The sequence below is a fragment of the Zootoca vivipara genome, chromosome Z1 (assembly GCF_965207765.1).
Source record: "Zootoca vivipara chromosome Z1, rZooViv2.hap1.1, whole genome shotgun sequence".
Lineage (NCBI taxonomy): Eukaryota > Metazoa > Chordata > Lepidosauria > Squamata > Lacertidae > Zootoca > Zootoca vivipara.
Genome location: NC_142583.1, coordinates 74781656 through 74807079, shown reverse-complemented (window position 1 = coordinate 74807079; position 25424 = coordinate 74781656). Strand labels below are relative to the sequence as shown.

The window sequence follows — 25424 nt, the reverse complement described above, 5'->3', positions numbered from 1 at the left end:
GGCGTGCCTTAGGCCCTAACCTCCCTAGGCTTCAGACAGAGCCAACCCCCCTCCCATAATCCTTTAACAGAATACCCTTCAATATGCGGGGCAGGTGATGGCTCTACCTCCCCCTTTCCATCTACAGAAATATTCCAATTCCTGCCAATACCCTAAAAAGTTGTGACAATCTGCTACAAGGTAGGCGAAAACCAAGTGGCTGGTGCCAATCTGCAAAGTGGAAAAAATCCTACCAGGCCCCTCAACAGTGACCAATCAAAGTCCATAGGAAGGTCAAGGAAAGAAAACCTGAAAGGGCGGGGGGACGGACACCAGAGCAGCTGGAAGCTGGAAAAGAGAGTAAACTCCCAGCTGCGCCCTGTCCTGACAAGACAAAAGTACTGTTTGTGGGGGACAGGAGGCGGGCAGGTGTGGAGGACTCCCTGGTCCTGAATGGGGTAACTATGCCCCTGAAGGACCAGGTGCGCAGCCTGGGGGTCATTCTGAACTCACAGCTGTCCATGGAGGCACAGGTCAATTTTGTGTCCAGGGCAGCTGTCTACCAGCTCCATCTGGTACGCAGGCTGAAACCCTCCCTGCCTGCAGACTGTCTCGCCAGAGTGGTGCATGCTCTTGTTATCTCCCACTTGGACTACTGCAATGCGCTCTACATGGGGCTACCTTTAAAGGTGACCCCGGAAACTACAACTAATCCAGAATGCGGCAGCTAGACTGGTGACTGGGAGCGGCTGCCGAGACCACATAACACCAGTCTTGAAAGATCTACATTGGCTCCCAGTACGTTTCCAAGCACAATTCAAAGTGTTGGTGCTGACCTTTAAAGCCCTAAATGGCCTCGGTCCAGTATATCTGAAGGAGCGTCTCTACCCCCATCGTTCTGCCCAGACACTGATATTAGAATTTTGAAGTGTCAGGTATAGCTCTAGTGGCTTTAGCCCAAACGTAGCAGAGTTTTCCTGCACAGCGCAGAAGCTAGTTGAGGTGGAAATGACTAGTCGGCTAGACGCAGAATAACTATTTACAGGATTTATTAAAAGAAAAGAAAATCCAGCAGAGTTTCTGCATACAAAGCAAAGCAAAATAAATCCTCTCTGTCTCTCTCTCTCCAACCATATGCAGCACTTGTACTCCTAACACCCAAGAAACAACTGTGCTAGCATTCCTAGATAACAGAGTTCAGTGCTGGTCATTAACCAATCAGAGAGTAGTTTCCAGGCCAGGCAGACCTTGGCTTTCTGCCAAGAGTAAATTGACACTGCCTCGAGTTAATTGTATGAAGCAAGAATCTGTAAGTTTCCCATGAGAACCAATTAACAGAAACTGAGCAACTGAGGTCCAGCACCAAGGGCCTTCTGGCGGTTCCCTCGTTGCAAGAAGCCAAGTTGCAGGGAACCAGGCAGAGGGCCTTCTCGGTAGTGGCGCCTGCCCTGTGGAATGGCCTCCCATCAGATGTCAAAGAGAAAAACAACTACCAGATTTTTAGAAGACATCTGAAGGCAGCCCTGTTTAGGGAAGCTTTTAATGTTTAATAGATTATTGTATAACAGCCTCTCATTAGCCCTTGATAGTCAGAGCAATGGAATGTTCAGCCATCTTCTGTGGCACCTCAAGCGGAAGTCAAAATCCTTGACATTTGTAGATATGCATCTATTTTAGAAATTATGTTCTTGTAATAGGGAGATTAAGTGCAGGACAACAAAAGTGAACATTGTGAACTCTCATGCTTGATGAGAGATTTATACTCCAGCCAATGTGTTCATACTCTTATCCCCCATGTTATAATGGCTTTTTGTTTCACAGAGAAGATAGAGATACCAACAGATGCAAAGCGTGCAGAGTCCATAAATAAAGAAGTACCGGATTCACCACCAGAAGCAGCAGATGAAACTGATGGTCTGTATACAGCACAGTTATCTGGGATGAGGTTTCTCATAAAATAGAGGAATGCATGGGAAAGGGGAGTTGATGGAGAGACAGGCAGGAAGTGGAACCAGTCATGTTGTGCCAGGAAGGAGTGCAGAGAAAAGCCCACACAGCTCTTTGGGTGCCAGAGGTCCACTAAGTCCCATAGAAACGCCAGGATTCAGCCCACTCTTTGCTGCTGGCTGTGGTGTTCCTTTACTGTGTGCAGCCAGGAATGGCTCTACCATTAGGCAGAATGAGGCAGTTGCCTCAGGTAGCAGGTGCTGGGGTGGGTAGGGATGTGTAGACCACACAAGCTGCACTCCACCTTCTCACTTAGTCTGCTGCCCCATCAGCAGCATCGAAATCAGCCAATGGCCAGTCCAGCCCAGCTTCTGTATGTGGAATTATGTGTTTGAAGGGAGCATCTTCTCATTTGCCTAGTGGGCAGAAAGTCCTTTAGTATCAAAGGCTACTGTATCCTGATCCAGACGTTGGTCAGAAAGGTTTCCTCAAGCAGCAAGGTATCCCCCCTTGCTTCCTCCACCTGCTTACCCACCCAGATTACCAGCCCTTGAACAGTTGACTGTCTCTGGCTGATGGCTGCCACAGCATAGGGAAACCCCTTTTCCTGGAGTGGCAATGGCATGTTGGCTTGTTGCTGTTTAGTCGTTTAGTCGTGTCCGACTCTTCGTGACCCCACGGACCAGAGCACCCCAGGCACTCCTGTCTTCCACTGCCTCCCACAGTTTGGTCAAACTCATGTTGGTAGCTTCAAGAACACTGTTGGCTACTGATGGCTAAATCAGAATTTTCTTTCTTCAAGCATCTGCTTTTCAGAACGTGGTTGCCTTCTTAACATCTCCAACGGGTGAAAGATTTATCGTACTTGAGATTTTCATCCTTGTTGTCATGACACTACTGCTTTTCCTTCTGTGTAAGTACATAATTAGTATACTTTGCAACTAATGTCACAGGCTTTGCTTAAATGCCAATAGCATTTCCAAAAAGAGATGGCAGGATCCACCTTCCATTTACCCCTTTCATTTCCGAGGATGAGTTACAGTTGTCACCCATTGAGAGCAATGGCACTGTTTTGTTCTCCCTGAATAAGTGAGTTTCAGCACTTGGAACAGAAGCGCAGGCTAACACAAGTCCTTGGGACTCCCTGGGCAATTCCCTTTCCCAGCTTGCAATTCTCTCCTCCTTTCCAAACTAATCCCCATTTGCTGTGGGAGAGCCCCCATTCCTGATCCTCGCCACCCTGCCCTCTGCTAGGGCTCCAGTCCCCTGAAGGAAAGAAAGTGCTTGGGGGAAACAGGCTGCAAAGGATAAGGCCATGGCCAAAGTGGGTGGGTCCACAGCCTACCGAACTATTGAGATATATGCAGGGCTTTTTTCAGCCGAAATTCATCAGGACTCAGATCCAGCCCCTCTCAGGTGGGCTCTGTTGCCAATCTAAGAGAACAAGAGAGGCATTCATGCTGAGTTCCAGCACCTCTTTTTTTCTAGAAAAATAGCACTGGATAAATGAACACATGACCTTCCGTATTTTCCGCTCCATAGGATGCACTTGACCATCGGATGCACCTAGTTTTTAGATGAGGGAAACAAGGGGAAAAAATATTTTGCTTTCTTTAATTGTCCTAGGCATAGCAGCCAACTCCTAGAGGCCTAGGTGCCTTTGCCCCCCCCCTTTAAATATTTGAAGAAGCTTCTTTTGCAAAGGGGGGAAGCTCCATTTCTTTGAGGATCAGCTCAAAGTTGTGCAGCTTTTTAGCAAATGGGAAAAGGCCCGCTTTTTGGGGGGGGTGTTCAGCTCAGAGTTGTGCATCTCTTTTGCAAAGGGGGAAAGCTCCATTTTTGAGGATCAGCTCCAAGTTGGTGAGTTTCCTTGCAAAGGGAAAAAATCCTGTTTTTATGGGGTTCAACTCACAGTTCTGCAGCTTCTTCTATAGGATAGGAAAGGGACCAATTCCTACAGTTTCCAGAGAGATAATCTAATCAGCCAGTCACATGTCTCCCTCTGCAGACAACAACTGAGGCCTGGGCAAGGGAGGGGCCAGCAGGGAGCTAGCTCTCTTATCTCCCTCCCCCGATCTCTTGCAATCAGCTGCTGAGCGGGTTCCTTTCAGCTCATTCCCTCTTGTTTGCTTTTAGCTATATATATGTGTGTGTGTGTGTGTGTGTGTGTGTGTGTGTGTGTGTGTGTGTGTGTGTGTATATATATATATATATATATATATATATATATATATATATATCATCACAATCTGCCTTTCGCCCCAGGGCAATTCGGCTCCAGGGACCACGCATTCGCTCCATAAGACGCACAGACATCTCCTCCTACTTTTTAGGAGGAAAAAAGTGCGTCTTGTGGAACGAAAAATACGGTATTTGCCGAGCTAATACATTTTTAAAGGACACTCCAAAGTAAGCAAAGCTCGGGGGAAGGGAACCAAATGATCCAATAATTTGCATATTTTAAGCATGAGGCAGCTTGGCAAAAGCAAATTTGTAGGACAAAGAGGACAGGTGTATCTAGACACCCAAAAATTTACAGCTCTCTAAGGAAAGCCAACCACCTGATGACAGAAGCAACAGGCCAAATGGAAACAGGACTTCGGACCACCAGAGCAGCCAAAGTCAAGGCAAATATAAGGCCTGAGAGCAGAGAATATTCATAGTCATGTTTTTGTTGATTTGATTTCTTAATTCACCCTTCTCCCTAAGGTCTTGGGGCATGTTACAAGTCAGCATTTAAAATTCAATATTAAAAGCAGTTTGAAACCAAGTATCCCCTCCCCCAGGTCATCAGACTAGTGTGCTACAACACAATTTCTTCATTTTTTTTTCTATCTACCTCCTTCTTAGATCAAAAGGAAATGAAAAAAAGAGAAGACTTTCAAATGGCAATGAAAATGATTCGAAGCACTGTTGTTGGGACTGATTCAAAGTATAAGGACAAGGATGGTAAGCATTTTATATACAAATCCTCATTTTTGCTAGAACAAAAATTTAATTTAAACAGACTTCAATTCCTGTAGTTCAATTTGGGATTCATATTGAGTGAGCAATACATATATTCAATGAAACTCATCACCCAGCAGAGTTTATCACTTTTTCATTGCTCAGCAGGACTGAAGATTGTATTGCACAAGGCGAAATCCTTGCAGTGACATAACGTTCTGCTTAGCTCTATGTGGAATGCAACTCAGTATTCATCAGAAAAAGAGTTTGGGTGCCTCTATTTTCTTAGATCTCACAAAGCATAATTAAATATGCAAAGTATTGTTTGTATATTTGGCTTTTCTGTGGGACTCGAGGCGAGAATTGTTTTGTGACCCTGTGATTCCCAGCAGAAAAGGAGGACATAGAAGGGGAACATAAAAGATGAGTGAGCCACTTTTAATATGAGAATAGGATAGTGGATGGCATGGGTCTTTGGTCTGATCCAGCCGCAGGATTCTTCTGCGGCTTTTCATTGTTGATCTCAGCCACAGAGAATCAAATCTGCCCTCATATCTATAAGAACCCCATCCTGGAACTCTGCTTCTTGTTTTAGGCTTGAGTGTTCCAAAATGTTTGGAAATGGTTTCTTAATGTTTGCAGGTTGTTATTTCAGATATTCCTGCCTTAAACTGTTTCAAATCTTTTAGACTTCCAAATACTCGCTGCAGCTGAAAACTTAACACGGGAACTACAGATTCGTACCAACAGAAATAACCAACTGCAAAAGGCAATTGGTAAGATACCCTATGATGCTGAAGAATTGCCCTGCAGTGGGAACCTGTCCTGAGTCTGCACCAGCTGAATGCACTCTGAAGCCAGAGCAGAGTGCTGCCCTCCTTTGCATCCGGCCACCCTAGGGAAACAGAGATATTCAATTTAGCTTTCCTGATCTGCTGAATTTAGATTTAGCTTCTATGGTGAGGAAAGAAAAGACTTTGTCATTCTTTGCTATAGCAGGGACAATCAAAACAGGTCAGCTAAGAGACCTGTCCTTTATTATATTCACCCATGAGAGAGAGATTCTTGAATAGCACTCCCGGGGCAACTTCTGCCAACTTGGTCAGAGAGACTGCTGGGTGATTGGTGCAAAAGCAGAATCTCACTCCTGTTTCACAAGCCCATGATCAAAAATAAGCCCTCAAGCCCACTCACATAGTGAACTGGCTCATTGGCATGTGGGTTAGAATACCCGTGGACAATAGCAACCCACTCTCTACCAACGGGCCTGATCTGGTGCCACAGCAAGTACCCAGACCGCCAAAGCTAGGTCACAATAGGGTCCTCCATTTATCTGCACAGGTCTCTAAGGTGGGTTCTCCTTCACTGGAAACACTTCCTAAATAGGTATTGCATTTTAGGTGGGTTCCCACGAAGCAAGGACCTCTATTGAGCTAACAGAACTTGACAACATGGGCAAAGCAAATGCTTACAGACATTTCTGAAGGCCTAGGCCACTCCCACTCTCATTGTGCTTGTTTGCCTAAACTCCCAAGCTGAGAACCATATTGTCACAGGAACGCTGGTGGCTACTCTAGAGTAACGACTCCGGCACGTTGCCTTTTCATGCTTTTATTAAGTACAGACTATTTACAGTGCAGCAGCTGTACAATGTACATGTTCTCAGTCTGGGTCAGTACCCCGGAATGGGGATTCCCGCGTTTTCCTCCAACAAAGTAGTCTGGGAATCCCCAATCTCCTCCCCCTCTTCTTCACGCGCAACTCCGGAACTGGAGGGATGGGTCTCCTAGCCGTGCTTTCCGACCTCCCTCTTTCCCTTTCCCTTCCTTCCTCTCCTGGTCGGCCCAGGGGCTCTGTGACCCTGTCAGACCCCTGCCCTCTGCTTCCTGTTTCTCCGCTGGATTCATCTCCCTCCCCACTCCCGCTGGTGCTTGGAGAGGAACTCGTTGTCACAATGGGAGGGGGCAGTCTATAGTTCCTGTCCCTCACACATATCTTAAGAGTTTAAGGGCCAATGGCAATAGCCCAAATCCTGAAATGTCCTGTGATTGGATACCATGTAACAAATCAGAACCTAGGGGCTCAGAATCCTTAGTGCAGACCCAAGCTCAAGCAACGAAAGACCATTGAATAGATAACATCCCTCCCTCTTAGGCTTGAAACTGCATCCATGTCAACACACATAGCCATCAAAGTGGAGAGGGCAGTGCCTCACCCTCTGGGAGTGCTGAAGTTCCTTGCCTTGGGTCCTTGGGGATGCTGATGGAGCTGCAGCTGGTGTCGTGGGTGTCACTGGTGTCATTGACTCTGCGCTGTCTGGTGGTGCAGTGTTGGGGCCCCATTCCTCAGCCCTACCCTGGGCCACAGGGTTCTCCCCAGGTGCATCACTCTGTGAACCAAGCTGATCATTCGCCTTGTCCCTGTGTTCTGGTGTGGTAGCAGTGGCTGGAGCTGGGGCATCAGCCATGTAGTGGCGCCGGGTTTGGTCCACATGCTGGCAGTGGACCAACTGAACATTTGTTGTGGCAGCCTTGTAGGAGACTGGCCCAGTGCCCTGGTAACAGCAATGGAGAGCAAGGCAGGGCTATCCCCATAGTCCTTGATGTAGACAGGGTCCTCAGGGGTGAAGGATTTGGGTGCCGCCGGAGCCTCCCGGCCAAGAGGTCAATCAGATGCAAGATTGGGGTTCAGCCAATTCAGGAGTAATTCCAGCTTTTGGTTCATGAGTAGCTCTGCTGGGCTTCAACCTGTGGCAATGCAGGGTTTGATGTGCTGCTGCTGCAGGAAATCCACTAGGCACTTGGTTCCAGTCCCCATGGGCAATCCGGGTGAGGGATTCCTTGGTGGTCCTCACCATTCTCTAAGCCCGTCAATTCGTTGATGGTTGAAACGGTGCTGCTCTGACATGCTGGATTAGGTTGTCGGGCATGAACTTTTGGAACTCAACTGACATGAACTGTACTCCATGATCAGACATGATGGTGTCTGGCAGGCCGTGTATGGTGAAGAAAGACCCGCAGCTGGCCCAGATGACGATCCTGGAGGTCATTGCTGAGACTGGCAACACCTCAAGCCACTTTGACAAGGAGTCCATAATGATCAAGAATGTCTGGCCTTGGCCCGAACCAGCAAAATTAATGTGGAGTCTTGACCATGGTGTGCCTGTCATCTCCTACCTTTGTATTGGGGCCTGAGGCATGGCTGGTCAGGACTCTTGTCTGGTCTGGCAGTGCTGGGCCCACTCTTCCACTGCTGCATCACTGCCTGGCCACCAGATGTAGCTACTGGCCAGAACTTTCATATGGACAATGCCTGGGTGACTCACATGGGGAGCCTCCAGAACTCTGGTCCACTGCTTAGCAGGGATCGTTATGCAGTTCCCCCACAGAAGGAATCCCTTGTGGATTGACAGCTTATGTTACCGGGAGACAAATGGGGAGAATTCTGCATCAAGGCAACTCTCCGGCCACCCCTTCCACATCCAGTTGAGGACACGGGAGATGGTGCGATGCTTCACCAAGTGTGTGGCAACATCTGTGGCATGGAGCGGTGGCTGGGGCAGAGTCTCCAGCAGCATCAAACTGTGGGCTGCGGACGGATAAGCGTCTATGTCTGGTAATGGCAGGTAGCTTAGGGCATCTGTGTGGCCCAGGCTCTTGGCAGGAACATTGTACAACACGTATTGATATACATTGAGAAAGATGGACCACCTTAGCATCCTCGGGAACAGGACCTGGGGTGTCTTCCGAACAACAGCAAAAGGCCCAGCAGAGACATGTGGTCACTCATGTGTCATGAAGTGGTGGCCATAGATGTAGTCATAGAACTTCTTCACTTCTGCCACAATAGCAAGGGCCTCCTTTTCAATCTGGGCATAATTGCATTCTGTAGATGACAAAGTCCTGGAGTGGAATGCAATGGGGGTCTCTCACCCATCTGGCAACTGGTGGCTAAGGACTGCGCCAATTCCACATTGAGAGGCATCACAGGCAAGCACAATGGGCTTGGTCTCATCAAAATGGGTAAGGAAGCTTTCAGAGGAGTGCAGGTGTTTGACAGCATTGGAAGCAGCATTCTGAGCATGGACCCAGATCCAAGGAGATTTCTTGTCCAATAGCCAGTGCAGGTCCTCCACGATTGCAGCCTTGTGTGGAAGAAAGGAGTGGCGTGATTGGGTAACATGTATCGAATCTGAACACGGGGTCAGAATGCTTAGTTCATATTCGAATTCAGGCAAATACAGAGCATTGAATACATAATAGGTAAAGTGATTATAAAATAGTTTATAAAACTTTAGATGTGAAAGCAGAGAAGGGGAACGAATGTAGATTGCGTCACTTGTACATAAAAACAAGTGAAGGATGTTAAGCACCAAAACACACATTTTGTGAGAGTTGTATAATGCCATTTCCCCTCTTTCTCTCTGACCCTGGGAAATATGATTGGCTTTAAGGACATTATGACAAAACCAAGCCTAAACCCTGATTGAAATGGATATAGAAAATCAGTTTCCTCCAATAGCACCTGGATCTGATCCACGACCACCCACTCAAGAACCTTGCCCAGGAAGTATCTTTAAAGATACTCTACCAAAAGTTTTAGAAAAGATACAGGACTTTGGTCAGGTCATAGGTTTTAAATTAAATTTAAATAAGACTAAGCTTTTGGTTAAAAATATGACGGAAGAAGAAAAAAAGATTTACAACAGAAAACAGATTCAGTTATACATAAAAAAAGAAAATATCTAGAAGTTTTGTTAACAGCTAAGAATATTTATATAAAGTCAATCATGAGAAAGTATGGAAAGAAATAAAAGAAAGACTTAGACATATGGGGAAGAATGAACTTATCATTTTGGGGAAGAATATCATTGAAAAAATGAATGTACTACCAAGAATGTTATTCTTATTTCAATCAGCCCCAGAAATAGGCAGTGTCGGATACTTCGAGCAATGGCAAAAAGACATTTCCAGGTTTATGTGGCAGGGGAAGAAACTAAGGATAAAATATAAATTTTATATTTTATACCCTATGCAAGAGAGAAAGGAGGTTTCGCCCTGCCAGATCTGAAATTCTACTATGAAGCATCCTGTTTCTGCTGGATCCAGGATGCTGGATTACACTGGTAATAGACAAAAAGATAGACAAAAAGCAAGGTATAAGTCACGAGATATCAAGATCCAAAAAGAACTTTTAGAAAATACTAAAACTGTACAAAATGTATAACCTGCTCCTCGAATGGCATAGAAAGGATGAACAGGTTAATTCGGTTATGATAAACTGGGCAAGGGACTTAGGACATGACATACAAATGGCAGATTGGGAGAGGCTATGGAGAACAGATTTGAAAATCACAGCATGTTGTACGCTGAAAGAAAATAATATGAAAATGATGTATTGGTGGTATATAACTGCTCTGGTTCACCAGAAGCGGCTTAGTCATGCTGGCCACATGACCTGGAAGCTGTCTGTGGACAAAAGGCGGCTCCCTCAGCCTATAGAGTGAGATGAGTGCCGCAACCCCAGAGTCGTTCGCGACTGGACTTAATGGTCAGGGGTACCTTTACCATTACCTTTACCTCCTACTAAGTTATCCAAAATCGATAGAACAAGCTCTAAAATGTAAAGAAAAAGAGTGTACCTTTTATTATATGTGGTGGTCATGCAAGATAACAAAGTCTTTCTGGCAACTGATATATAATGAATTGGGTGTGTGTGTGTTTAAACTTACATTTGTTAGAAAACCAGAAGCATTTCTTTTTTAAAAAAATAATTTTTATTGATTTTAGTATAAACAAAACAAAACAAAACACACAATATATATTCCGTCCTTCTGCCCTCCCTCCCCCCACAAGTCCACTTCTGCCACCAGTGAGACCCGTCGGCGTTGAGAGTCAAAGGCGGTCCATTTTAAAGCTGAGTTTGTCCTCCCCCCTCCTCCTCCCCCTACCCCCCCCCTGCCACCAGGAGGACCGGGATGGAGGAGTACTGAGGTTCAGATTTTCCCCAGCTAATCCTTCAACATACACATACAAACAAACACATATTTTTTCCATTCTTATTTTCTTAACATTGTATTTTGTGACTTCCTCGAAGCTCTTCTTTCTGGACTTCTTAATTTCTTATTTTGATTTATAGCGGGTTTTCTATACTTAATTCAGAATCTTTTCCTAAAAATACTCACTTTATTCTCCTCCTTCTTCGTGCCGCCTCCCCACGAGTCCCCTCCTGCCACAAGAGGAACCCGTGGGGTGCGGCCTTCCAAAGGATGTCCATTTTTATGTCTGGGTTTCCCTCCACCTCCTCCTCCCCCCCTCAAAGCACCCCCTGCCACCAGGTGTCTCTGAGCAAAGAGAGGAAGAAAGGCAGCTCTCTGCCCAGACACCAATCTAACACAAATTTGTTTAATACAAATCTAAAATTTTTCCCCTCAGCCATTCCTCTTCCTCCCTCCAGAAAACTCGATTTTTATAAACAATCATTTCTCTAATCGACATCTTAACATTATACTTTTAAACGCTCTCCTCCCCCCCCCGGTGACTTTCCCCCAATTGGATCAACATTTCCTTTAACAAGCCAAAATTTCATAAACCGTTATTCAACCAACATAAATTCCTCTTAACTAAGGCTCTCACCCCACACCACATCTTTCCCATTTGCACCTCCATACCTCTGTCCCCCCCCTTCTGCATTTCCCACCCCTCCATCGCACATCTCCAAATTTCAGTCCCTCCAGGTTCCTCATGTTCTTGCATCTTCATTTCACTTTGTTGCTCAAAAACCACATCTTCTCTCTTTTCCAATCCTTGTTGTGCATCATCCAGAACATGTTTTTTATATTCCACATCAGTTTCCGCATTGTTCTCTGTATCTTTTTTGTTTGACTTGATCTCGCATTCAGAATTATCCTCTAAATCCTGATCTTGAGCCACAGTCTCTGAACATGGTATGCTGGAATGTTGCAGTCTCTTGTTGATGTCTTTCAGAATTTGCAAATAGTCCAACACCGCCTCCTGGAAGGCTGGTGAATATGTTGTATTCATTTTTTCTTAACCACAAGCAGACAGGAGATTAGGAGACAAAAGGCCCTGGAAATTTCCATACCTCACGGTCGCCTCCATTTTGACTGTTTCTTCTCATTGACTTTCACTTTCTCATGCATCCAATTATAATTCCAATTATCTCAACTTTGACTTCTTCTTGTAACAAATTGTGTCGTTTAACAGCAGGTTTATGAATTTTTCTGTTCTTTTGACAGCTTTGACAGCTTTTGACAGCTGTCAAAGCACTTTCCCCCTTATTCTTGCTGAACCTCAAGGGGTGCCGGCTCCGAGGGCTGGAAAGGGTTAGCAAAGTCTTTCTTTCTCTCGGGTTCTACAATCAATTAATCCCTTTCGGCTTTGGGATATTAATTACGCTTCCTGATTGTCCATTAGGAAGAGATCGACTTCCGGTTTTTTTGAATCTCTTCCTATTTATTCCCCCAAAAAAATTCTGAATTTTTTTCTTAGAGTCCAATAGGAATTACTTACTTTTTTAGTCCAATCTTAGGTTTTCTTTGGAAGAACCCGCCGCTGACAGACAGAGGACTCGAGGCTTCGCTTTCTCGGAGGCAATGTTTTTGTCCAAAATGGCTCCCACAACTCCACTCCACTGGCTCTCAGGGACTCTACTGCGTCCCTGGGCAATGGAGGAATAGCCGGTTTGGAGCCCGCTGGACCTACGCCCCCGGGACACTCTTCCTGGGGTTCTTGCGGGGAATCTGCTCGCCCTGCGGAATTCCCCCCCTCCGCGATGCCAGGGACTGCGGAGCTTGCAGAAGCTGCGTCCTCTTGTCGGCGCGACGGACCGGAAGTCCGCTTGCCAGAAAACCAGAAGCATTTCTGTTAGGAAGCACAGGTTCCGATATCCCAAAAGACCAGAAAAACTGTTTATCTACGCAACAACTGCTGCAAGGATGCTAAAAGCCCAAAGATGGAATGAAGCAACAGTTCCGAGCGGGACTTCCACTTGAGGTGCCATGGAAGATGGCTGAAAATTCCACCGCTCCGGCTCTCATGGGGTAATTAGAGGCTGAGATGGGAGTAATCAGCCTCCCAAAATCTTCCCAGGGGGTATGGGAAGACGCAGTCTCATCCAGGTGCACAACAACCCAGCCCCAAATTCGGAAGGGAGGAGGGGCTGGGGGGCACCGGATGGAAGGCCCCCGAGAGAGTCTGACTCTCCTGGACGCTGTCTCTGCGAGCGAATCAAGTTCCATTTCTTAAGATGAAAAATTGGATTTAAGATTTGGACATGCTTCAAGAGAGGAGGGAGGAATTACTCTGCTAAACAACCCAGCCACTGAGGTGCCAAAAAAGACTGAATCGAAGATGGACTAACATCAAGTTGGTATGTTGGAACGGAACGGAAAAGGGGGGGAGCCTCTTTTATTATTGTATTTTGCTTCATTATATCACTCGGTAAAAAACCCCAGAAGAACCGTTTGCAATATTTATAAAAGCGAGACTGGAAAGTTTGGTATTCATTGATATAATATGGCTTTAAAATTATAAACTGTGTGGAAATGAAAATATTATATAATTTAGGTTTTTGATCTTTGATTTGCTTGGAAGAGGATAAAAGATTCTCCAATTTGTTGACATCTGACAGAAGCAGGATCTCATTAGCCGCTGAAGTCTTCATAAAAAAAAACCTTGGACAGTTTCCTGGAATCTTTGTTGGAGTAGTGTCGCAGTTACCATTTGGAAATCCGCCATATTGGAAGGCAAGACCTGGCTGCAAAATTATAAATAGTGAGCCTTTAATATGTCATTATATCTGTATTTCCAGTTTGATTTGGTAAAGCTCCCCTGGGAAGGCTAATGTTTGATGCAACCGGTTTTGGAAAATTACTGAGCAGACACTTAGACTTGATTTTATTGCTACTATGTGAAGATGGCAGCTGCCAGCAGTGAAAAGTCTCTTGGATTGACTCAGCAGAAACACCAGCGTGGGAGGAGAAACTGTGAACTTATGGAAGGGATTCATAGACATAAAATCGAAACAGAAACAGATCATTGTTTGTTTTAACTCGCTTGTGGGGACAACTCAGAGGGTGCAAAAGAATGAAGGATAACAACAGAAAGATAAAGAGGAACCATCGGGAATGATTATGAAATGCAGTAGAATTACAATGATGATCATAGCCTTCCAAACTTGAAGCATGGGAAGTATGATTTTCAAAAAAATTTTTTTACAATTTGGCAGAATATTTGGATTATTTTGATGCATATGTATAATTTGGAATTGTTGTTGTTGAGTTGTTTAGTTGTGTCCGAATCTTCGTGACCCCATGGACCAGAGGACGCCAGGCACTCCTGTCTTCCACTGCCTCCCGCAGTTTGGTCAGACTCGCGTTAGAATCATAGAATCATAGAGTTGGAAGAGACCAGTCCAACCCCCTGCCAAGCAGGAAAGACCATCAAAGCATTCCTGACAGATGGTTGTCAAGCCTCCGCTTAAAGACCTCCAAAGAAGGAGACTCCACCACACACCTTGGCAGCAAATTCCACTGTCGAACAGCTCTTACTGTCAGGGAGTCTTTCCTAATGTTTAGGTGGAATCTTCTTTCTTGTAGCTTGAATCCATTGTTCCGTGTCCGCTTCTCTGGAGCAGCAGAAAACAACCTTCTACCCTCTTCCCACGACCCAGGTTAAACCACTGAGCCTAGGGCTTGCTGATCAGAAGGTCGGCGGTTCGAATCCCTGTGACGGGGTGAGCTCCTGTTGCTTGGTCCCAGCTCCTGCCAACCTAGCAGTTCGAAAGCACGTCAAAATGCAAGTAGATAAATAGGAACTGCTACAGCAGGAAGGTAAACGGCGTTTCCATGTGCTGCTCTGGTTCGCCAGAAGCAGCTTTGTCATGCTGGCCACATGACCTGGAAGCTATATGCCGGCTCCCTCGGCCAATAATGCGAGATGAGCGTGCAACCCCAGAGTCGGTCACGACTGGACCTGATGGTCAGGGGTCCCTCTACCTTTACCATTACCCTCTTCCATATGAATGTTGGTGGCTTCAAGAACACTGTCCAACCATCTTGTCCTCTGTCGTCCCCTTCTCCTAGTGCCCTCAATCTTTCCCAACATCAGGGTCTTTTCCAGGGGGTCTTCTCTTCTAATGAGGTGGCCAAAGTATTGGAGCCTCAGCTTCACGACCTGTCCTTCCAGTGAGCACTCAGGGCTGATTTCATTCAGAATTGATAGGTTTGATCTTCTTGCAGTCCATGGGACTCTCAAGAGTCTCCTCCAGCACCAGAATTCAAAAACATAAATTCTTCGGCAATCAGCCTTCTTTATGGTCCAGCTCTCACTTCCATACATCACTACTGGGAAAACCATAGCTTTAACTATACGGACCTTTGTCGGCAAGGTGATGTCTCTGCTTTTTAAGATGCTGTCTAGGTTTGTCATTGCTTTTCTCCCAAGAAGCAGGCGTCATTTAATTTTGTGACCACTGTCACCAACTACAGTGATCATGGAACCCAAGAAAGTAAAATCTTTCACTGCCTCCATTTCTTCCCCTTCTATTTGCCAGGAGGTGGTGGGACCAGTGGCCATGATCTTTTTTTTTTTTTGATGTTGAGCTTCAGACCATATTTTGCGCTCTCCTCTTTCACCCTCATTAAAAGGTTCTTTTATTCCTCCTCACTTTCTGCCATCAAGGTTGTTTCATTAGCATATCTGAGGTTGCTGTTATTTCTTCAGGCAATCTTAAGCCCGGCTTGGGATCAATGATAGTCGTGGCAAAGGGGCTTGAATAACTCAGAGAAGCTATGAGCTATGCCGTGCAGGGCCACCCATGATGGACAGGTCATAGTGGAGAGTTTTGACTAAACGTGAGCCACCTGGAGCAGGAACTGGTAAACTTCTCTAGTATCCCTGCCAAGAAAACTCCATAATTTGGAATATTTAATGTGATTGGATTGGATTGTTGAAGTGGTAAAGTTAATAAGAATGAATTATTTTTTTTTAAAAAAACCTTTCCGAGCAAAGAAGAATGGCAAACTATGCTGAAATGGCAAAACTGACCAGGAGACTCAGGAATCAAGAAGATAATGACTTTTATAAAGCTGTCCCCTCCCTGCTAGTTTGTTTCAGCCACAAGGGGAAGAGCCCAGGGCGCAAGTGGTTTTCCTGACCGATCCAAGCACCTTGTCTGCATTCTTGAACCTTTCTCATTGAAACACACCCAACGCAACGGAAACAGACTCTGCTCTGGACACCCTTTGAAATTCATCTGCTGTAATAGGGTCAAGGTGCAAGCAATTTTATCCTCCAAATGCTTTGCAAACAAGTCACAGAAAGCTGCTTTCAGTTCTACCACCTCCTTTGGGGCAGACTGTAGCAGGCCCTGCGCTACCCAGGAAAGCTCTGCTGGATAGCACAATGGAGGAAGCAAAGCAAGGCTTCTTTGTATCCTTCACTGCCACTTGGTCGGCTCGAGGATGAGCCCTCACCAGTAGTCCATTGCATTCAACCAGATTTATCCTCCACACACGTTCAAACCATCTCCCCACTTCTTCTTTCGCCCTCACCTCTGCGGTATACCAGGGGACCAAACAGGATGCATGAAGTGGGAGAGGGCGCTCAGGGCCAATTGTGTCAATGGCCCAAGCCAAGGCAGAGGACATTCTGGGTAGCTGCGCCTATACTGTGGCATTCCCTCCCACCAGATGTTATGGGGGGGGAAAACTTTCTGACTTTCAGAAGATATCTGAAGGTAGCCTTGTTCAGAGAAGTTTTTAATGGTTTTTGTACAATTGTGTTTTAATTTGTTGAAAGTCTCCCAGAGTGGATAGGGGGGGAAAAACATATAAATAAAGTATTAGTAGTATCTTACTCGGCTACTAGTGATCGCCAAAGAAGGAAGTAGTAGTAGTAGTAGTAGTAGTAGTAGTAGTAGTAGTAGTAGTAGGCGGTTGTGCCAGAGCTTGGTCAAAGCTCAGCAGGAGCACCAGTCAGACCAGCTGGAAAATCCTTAGAGCCATTTGGAGGCCCACTGGATTCATCCTGTCAGCTCAGACAGGGAGACTGCTGGGCAGCAAACTGGGTGGTAAACCAGCAGAATCCTCATCTGTCCCAGTTGCCCAATGCCAGGAACACACACTCTAGATTCCCCTCCCTCCCCCTCCCCAACTGAACAAAGAGCCTGGAGAAAGAGAATTTTGATAAACCACAGCTACTCCCCCTCTCCAACCTCCATGTCTGCCCTAATTCTGCACTGATTCTGCACTAAGCATCTCTCAAATAAAAGATTCTTGACTGCACTCCCTTTTCCAGCTATGCCCCCCAGGTATTTCCTGCAGCATCGTGAAGGGGTTGAAGAGTTAATGTTGTTCTTGTTTTAATCTTTCTGAGCTTCCTAGATGGATATATGTTATCATGTGGCCGCAGAAATGAACTTAACAAAAATAATTGAAATGCACAGACATACAAGGTGGTTCCCCTTAAATTCCCTATCTTGTTTTCTTTTTCTCTTCTTCCTCCATATCTGGCTTGACTCAAAGACATCATTTATAAAAACGAGAAGGATGGTTGGATTTATGATGAACATGCATACTATTGGTTTTCTACTGAGCTACGTTCATGGATCGATTCCCAAAAAGCGTGTGAGAGGGAAGGCGCCAAGCTCATTTCTATTGAAACAGAGGAAGAACAGGTGAGCATCAAAGGCAAGTATAGAAAAGATAGGGGATCTCCTTGAGTCAAAGGGCTCCTATTAAGAAGTTCCTATCCACCTTTAGGCAGCCAAGACAGCAACTCTGTCAGTCAAGCCAAGGGGTGGGTGGGGCAGGGAGCAGCTGCTACCATCTGGGGCTACCTAAGGTTTCTTAGAGCCTCTGAACTCTAATAGCCTGAAGCTGGCAGTCAGGAAGGAGAACTTGAAGGAGGAGGAGGAATCTATCCCTTGGATTTCCTGTAGATTCTTCCTCTGCTCTTTGAGATGTACTGAATGATTAGGAAAAAAGGCTTCCCTCACCACCCTAACCCTCTGGTATGAGGGTATCATGGAAATGACTCTAGAGGAGCTTGCAAGGTATATCCCTCTCCCAGCCCCATAGCCCAGGTAGAGGGGCTACAGGGGTGCTACAGGGCACAGACATGGGTGAGACCCCATCGTCATCCCATCAAGCATACCACAACCAGACTGATTCCAGTGTCTCTGTAACCAACAAACAAGCATAGATACAGAAATTGGAGCATTTGCCACACAGGTCACTGTCCCCCTAGATCAGTGGTCCTCAACCTTGGGCCTCCAGATGTTTTGAGACTACAATTCCCATGATCCCTGACTACTGGTCCTGCTAGCTAGGGATCATGGGAGTTGTAGGCCAAAATCATCTGGAGGCCCAAGGTTGAGGACCACTGCCCTAGATGGTTCCAAGACCAACTGTTCTATGGCAAAGCCATTTATAGTATCTGGAAATTTAAACTCTGTGTCATGACTGGAACACATATGTAGCCAGCCTTTGTGAGGGCAGGTGAAGTTACCCTTCTTTGCAATATTTCCTCTTTGGGATATTTCCTTGATTCCATAATCATCACCCATCGTCATCATCATTATCACCATTTGGATCAGGGGGAGAATAGCATATCCTCAGCACACAATTATTCTTGGTTCTTGGTGCTTGATGCAACCATGCATGGAATAATATGTATACTTTTGATTACTGCTTCCCCCCCCCAAAAAAAAATGGATTGGGTCTTCAGTAGTGACACCTGCTCCTTTTGAAATGTTTTTGTTTTATATCTGTTCAGTGTTTGAAAAGGGCTATAGTCTCCCCAAGGAAGGGAAATTGTATAGCAATGTTTTGGGATGCTCCTTATTCCTACTGAAGATTTTCTGGTTTTTCTTTCTCTCCACCCCTACCGTAGATATTTATAGACAAGCAAGTAAAAAAGCAACATAATGTGTTTTGGACTGGACTCTTTCGCGACAAGGAGGGGGGATGGAAATGGCTGTCAGGTTTGAAGATTGAAAGTGGAAAGGAGAAGTAAGTTTTTGAAGCAATATGTTAAGTCTCGACCTCAAGACGCCCACACGTTTCAACGTTGAAGAGAAGTTTAATTTACAGTAACAAAATACAACAAGCTACAGTCTCAAGCCACGGCTCTCACTGACTTATGACTAGTCTGATGACTCATCTGAGTGTTCAGCGTTGTTCCGCCTCCCTTTATCCCTCTGTGGGAACCACACCTTCTTCCTTCTATTAAGTGACGTCAGCCTCCCCCTTTCTTGTAATCCAGTCCTCCGTCTCTGCTTCACGCCGAGTGGATTATTAAAAGCTTCGGGAGAGCTGTTTCCTGATATCTCTCTAAACTGTTCACTCTGCTCTCCCTCTGCATTCCCCAATTCTGGGCCAGCTGTGAGTGTTCACTTGTAGACCCTATGCTGACACAATATTTCTTAATGGCGTGTGCTCCAAAAAGTTGCAGATTCTGCTGACATAATTATTTCCCTCTCCAAATGTATTTTCGGATGCACGTTTCTCTTCCTTTTAACATCACAGTAATCCAAGTTGATGCACCAACTACCGGTGCTGAAGAAACTGAAATTGACCAAATCTATGAAGACTTACAACACCTTCTAGAAATGACACCAAAGAAGGATACTCTTATCATTATATGGGATTGGAATGCTAAAGTCAAGAGATAAAAGGAACAACTGGCAAGTTTGGCCTTGGAGTTCAAAATGAAGCAAGGCAAAGGCTAATAGAGTTCTGTCAAGAGAACAAGCTGGTCATCACAAATACTCTTTTCCAACAACACAAGAGACGATTCTACACATGGACATCACCAGATGGGCAGCATCGAAATCGGATTGATTATACAGTGGTGCCTCGCTAGACGAATTTAATTCGTTCCACAGGTCTTGTCTTATAACGAAAAATTCATCTAGCGAATCCCATAGGAATGCATTGAAGTTTTTTTTATTTTATTTTTTGCCCATAGGAACGCATTAATTGAATTTCAATGCATTCCTATGGGAAACCGTGATCCGCTAGACGAATTTTTCATAAAACGAATTCGTCTAGCGAGGCAACCTCCGGTCGAAAAATCCTTTCGTTAAGCGGAAATTTCGTTAAGCAGGGCATTCGTTAAGCGAGGCACCACTGTATTCTCTGCAGCCAAAGATGGAGAAGCTCTATACAGTCAGCCGAAACCAGACCTGGAGCTGACAGTGGCTCAGATCATCAGCTTCTTATAGCAAAATTCCAGCTTAAACTGAAGAAAGTAATAAAAACCACTGGGTCAGTAAGATACAATCTAAATCAAATCCCTTAGGAATACACAGTGGAAGTGAGGAAGAGGATTAAGGATTTAGATTTGGTAGACAGAGTGCCTGAACAACCATGGATATAATGCTTGTAACATTATACAGGAGGCAGCAACAAAAACCATCCCAATGAAAAGGAAATGCAAGAAAGCAAAGTGGTTGTCCAACGAGGCCTTACAAATAGCGGGGGAGAGAAGGCAAGCAAAATGCGAGGGAGATAGTGAAAGATACAGGAAATTTAATGCAGATTTCCAAAGAATTGTTGTTGTTGTTGTTTAGTCGTGTCCGACTCTTCATGACCCCATGGACCAGAGCACGCCAGGCACTCCTTTCTTCCACTGCCTCCCGCAGTTTGGTCAAACTCATGTTCGTAGCTTCGAGAACACTGTCCAGCCATCTCGTCCTCTGTCGTCCCCTTCTCCTAGTGCCCTCAATCTTTCCCAACATCAGGGTCTTTTCCAGGGAGTCTTCTCTTCTCATGAGGTGGCCAAAGTATTGGAGCCTCAGCTTCAGGATCTGTCCTTCCAGTGAGCACTCAGGGCTGATTTCCTTCAGAATGGAGAGGTTTGATTTTCTTGCAGTCCATGGGACTCTCCTCTTTCACCCTCATTAAAAGGTTCTTTAATTCCTCCTCACTTTCTGCCATCAAGGTTGTGTCATCTGCATATCTGAGGTTGTTGATTTTTCTTCCGGCAGTCTTAATTCCGGCTTGGGATTCATCTAGTCCAGCCTTTCGCAGGATGAATTCTGCATATAAGTTAAATAAGCAGGGAGACAATATACAACCTTGTCGTACTCCTTTCCCAATTTTGAACCAATCAGTTGTTCCATATCCAGTTCTAACTGTAGCTTCTTGTCCCACCTCATCTGTCCCTGAGAAATCTCTATGTGGGACAAGAAGCTACAGTTAGAACTGGATGGATTGGTTCAAAATTGGGAAAGGAGTACAACAAGGCTGTATTTTGTCTCCCTGCTTATTTAACTTATATGCAGAATTCATCATTATTTAATCATTATTTAACTTATATGCAGAATTCATCATGCGAAAGGCTGGACTGGATGAATCCCAAACCGGAATTAAGATTGCCGGAAGAAATATCAACAGCCTCAGGTATGCAGATGACACAACCTTGATGGCAGAAAGTGAGGAGGAATGAAAGAACCTTTTAATGAGGGTGAAAGAGGAGAGCGCAAAATATGGTCTGAACCTCAACATCAAAAAAACTAAGATCATGGCCACTTGTCCCCCCACCTCCTGGCAAATAGAAGGGAAAGAAATGGAGGCAGTGAGAGATTTTGCTTTCTTGGGTTCCATGATCACTGCAGATGGTGGCAGCAGTCACGAAATTAAAAGACTCCTGCTTCTTTGGAGAAAAGCAATGACAAACCTAGACAGCATCTTAAAAAGTAGAGACATCACCTTGCCTACAAAGGTCCGTATAGTTAAACCTATGGTTTTCCCAGTAGTGATGTATGGAAGTGAGAGCTGGACTATAAAGAAGGCTGATCGCCAAAGAATTGATGCTTTTGAATTATGGTGCTGGAGGAGATTCTTGAGAGTCCCATGGACTGCAAGAAGATCAAACCTGTCCATTCTGAAGGAAATCAGCCCTGAGTGCTCACTGGAAGGACAGGTCGTGAAGCTGAGGCTCCAATACTTTGGCCACCTCATGAGAAGAGAAGACTCCCTGGAAAAGATGGAGGGCACAAGGAGAAGGGGTCGACAGAGGACGAGATGGTTGGACAGTGTTCTCAACATGTGCTACCAACATGAGTCTGACCAAACTGCGGGAGGCAGTGGAAGACTAAACAACAACAACGACTAAACAACAACGACCTGTCTGTCTTGGGTGGCCCTGCATGGAATAGCTCAGGGGTCCCCAGACTACGGCCTGGGGGCCACATACGGCCCCCAAGGCTCTTTTATGCAGCCCCCAGGGACCCCCGCCGCCCGCTCTTACTGGCTTGTCTTGGTGCGGATCGGCTGCCCACTTCTGACCTGGAAAAGTGCCGGAAATTGCTTGTGCGCACGCGCAAGCATCATTTCCGGTGTACGTCCAGGTTGGAAGAGGCTTCTGCACATGTCCACAATCTATTTCCGGCACTTTCCAGGTTGGGAGTGTGACAGAAATAGCGTTTGTGCATGGGCACACACAGCCATGCACTCCCGTGCCCGCACGTGCACTCCCCCGCCCTCTTCCCCGCCATGCGATTGGCATGGCGGGCATCTGGCCTGATGCCAGGTATGTTTGGAGACCCCTAGCATAGCTCATTGCTTCTTTGAGTTATTGAAGCCCCTTCGCCACGACAAGGCAGTGATCCAAGAAGAAGGTTGCACCCAATACCAGCCACTAATCCTTTTTGGCAAAGGTATTGAGTAAACTTTACAAACGGGTAGGGGGATTGTGTAATACTAGCTGGGAACTTAAACCCTCTATGCCAGTGGTTCCCAGTTAGCTAAGAACTGTAGACCCCTTGTTTTTCAAAAGCCAAGCCATGGGCCACCATACCCTTGAACATTTGGATATCTCTGCAGCCGTTTTTGTTATGTGAATGACACCATGGAGCCCCTGGGTGGGTGGTCCGTGGACTACCATTTAGGAATCACTGCTAAATGTGATCTTAGACTTGATCAAAGAGCAGGTCTCACCCAAACAGCTCATGGGAGTAAAAAAACACCTACTGCACCATTACTAGTAATATCAATTTAATAGATTCACAGAGAGCTAAAAATGAGGGAGTTCTAGAATACATTTATCACAGAATTTTAGTGCTGTGTAGTGGGACTTGATCCAGTATACAGTGGACACTGGAGAATGCAAGTGCCAATAAGAGTGAGGCTAGGGTGATACCTCTGTCAACTATGGATAATTGATTAAAGTAAACTTAGAGCCATCATGTTAGATTTAGATACGATATCTATGTGAGATTTAGATAAGATATATATATATCTCAAAGCTACGAACATGAGTTTGACCAAACTGCGGGAGGCAGTGCAAGACAGGAGTGCCTGGCGTGCTATGGTCCATGGGGTCACGAAGAGTCGGACACGACTAAACGACTAAACAACAACAACACAACAACAATATATGTGAGAGAGATCATATCATTTCAATCAACCCTATAATGGCTTTGTGGTTATAGATTATATTTTGTAATTCATTTGAGGACATAGCTATTTTTCTTTCTGTAATAGTTTCATTGCTATCCTCATGCATGCGGTGGGTGATGGATGTGAGATGAGGTGGATAAAGGTGGATGCAAATCTAAGGAGGTTTTAATTTGCTCAGAACAATCACTCCTGTGCTAAGTCTGCTATGAGAGAGTAAGGATCTCACTTTCAACACTCTCTCTCCAACACCCACAATGATACAGAGGAGATCTGAGGAGGATGTGGGTGCATATGGAAAGGAGAGAGGGAAATGGCAATCCTGGCAATAGCAGAGGTACTGCATTGGATACTGCCCAAACTAAATTGACTGAAAGTTCTTGTGTGCACCACTGAGCCTTCCAAAGAGACACCCTCACTTTTCTGTAGTTTCCTATGAGAAATCACTTCATGTTAAATGAAAATAGACAGTCTTGACACACAGATTTTTTTTAACACGGTTAGAATTCTAAAATGTGGGGAGAAAAATCCATCCCTATTCTGGGTGGATGTTAAGAAAAAAAGAAATAAACCTCTTTTTAATGGTAAAAGGCACAGGGAGCGGATGAGGAAGTTGACATCCAATCTTGATGGATCAGTGCTGGTCTTTCTTTTCTTTTCAGGTTCGTTGTACTTCCACTACCTTTTGATGAATGCGGTGGAATGACCTGGGATTGCAACAACAGATGCTGGCTAACAGGACAATGTCATATACAAGCGCCGTATATTTGTAAGAAGGTGGCTGATGATACTTGGATCAATTAAGACACCTTAAGATGAATGAAATTGGATCCCATGATCTCTACATAAAAGCAAAACCAAGAGATCACCCCACCCCACCCCACTGTTTTAATGCACAATCCACACTCTGCCATCTAGGTTATGGGACTCTCTGACATCAGCCCTCAAAATCATGTTGAAAAGACCTTATTCTGCAAGCTCAAATGTAGATGGCTACAAAAATAGAGAATGGAAGAGTCCATTCATAGCCTGTTTTATTTATTTATTTGCAATGCATACCAATATTTGTTTCCTTACTCTGTGTGTTTCATGCCCCATTGCCCCTTCTGATCTCCATGGTCGCTACCTTACAAGGCACAGAAGCACAACCATGCATGCCAGGCAAGGAGAATGGGGGGCCACCCAGCGCCTGGTGTCCCCTTCTAGCAGACTCATCACAAATACAACTTTGGCTTCATCACTGGGAAATTCCAGCACCTTTGCTCTCATATAGAGCTAATCATTGGGCAACAAACACATTCAACGACTCTCGATTTCTTCAGGGCTTGTCAGGGGGCAAGACTGGTGCCCATACCAGTGTGGGCACAGCACTGGCAGCAAGTACTGCTGCTTTCATGGCATTCATGGTGGCAGGGGTGCCAACTTGAATAAAATATTGGGGGTGGAGCAGGTAAGCTCCCCCCTGCATGACCGATACAAGACAGTGCACACACAAGACAGTGCACACATTTGAATGGCAATGCCCATCAACTTGGGGGAGGCGGCCCCCTAAAATATTTTATTGGGGCCTCTACCCCTAGGAGTTGGCTCCTACCGTATGCACAGTGGCCCTCAACTGAGTTAAGTAACCTATTAGACTCTGCTGTCCTGAACCACAACTTTACAAGGTGTGAATAGCTTGCTCTATGTTGAGGACTAGCACCCCAGGAGTCTAGCCAGGGGACCTCTCCTGCCACGTTTGCATGATTGATGGCTGGAAGTGGCTGTGGTTGCTTCAATCTGTCCTGCATACTCAACCAAGGAGAACTGATACTTTAATCATTTATTTGCAAAAGGTGGTATACAGGTGAAACTCGGAAAATTAGAGAAGACAAGCCCCAAAGGAGCATATTTGTTCTTGCAAACTGCCATTCCAGGACTGTGACATGCCTGCAGAACAGCTGTGTCCCAGGAAGTGGTGTGTCTGGGAGCTTTCCTTCCCACCTAGAGAGTGTGCGTGTGCAAGGCAAGTCCAATGCGCCCCCGTCCCACAGCCCTGCCAGAACCATCTCTCTCTCTACTGGATCCCTTGGAGCGGACCTGGGAACCAAGCGAGGGCAGAAGCACAGCCGGCTGCAATCTTTTG

At 45.5% G+C, this 25424-nt stretch overlaps 1 protein-coding gene and 1 long non-coding RNA gene across 3 annotated transcripts in view; one reads left to right on the top strand and one right to left on the bottom strand.

Moving 5' to 3' along the window:
• LOC148687432 (uncharacterized) overlaps positions 1–25424 on the bottom strand; it is a 75989-nt gene that overhangs the window by 11869 nt on the left and 38696 nt on the right. The gene's annotated exons all lie outside the window — the stretch shown is intronic.
• LOC148687434 (C-type lectin domain family 10 member A-like) lies at positions 1782–18911 on the top strand. The gene is made up of 6 exons (XM_088660797.1): positions 1782–1893; positions 2729–2839; positions 4777–4875; positions 5562–5648; positions 17420–17571; positions 18789–18911. Exons 1-6 carry the CDS (start codon positions 1782–1784, stop codon positions 18909–18911), a joined length of 684 nt encoding a protein of 227 aa, XP_088516923.1.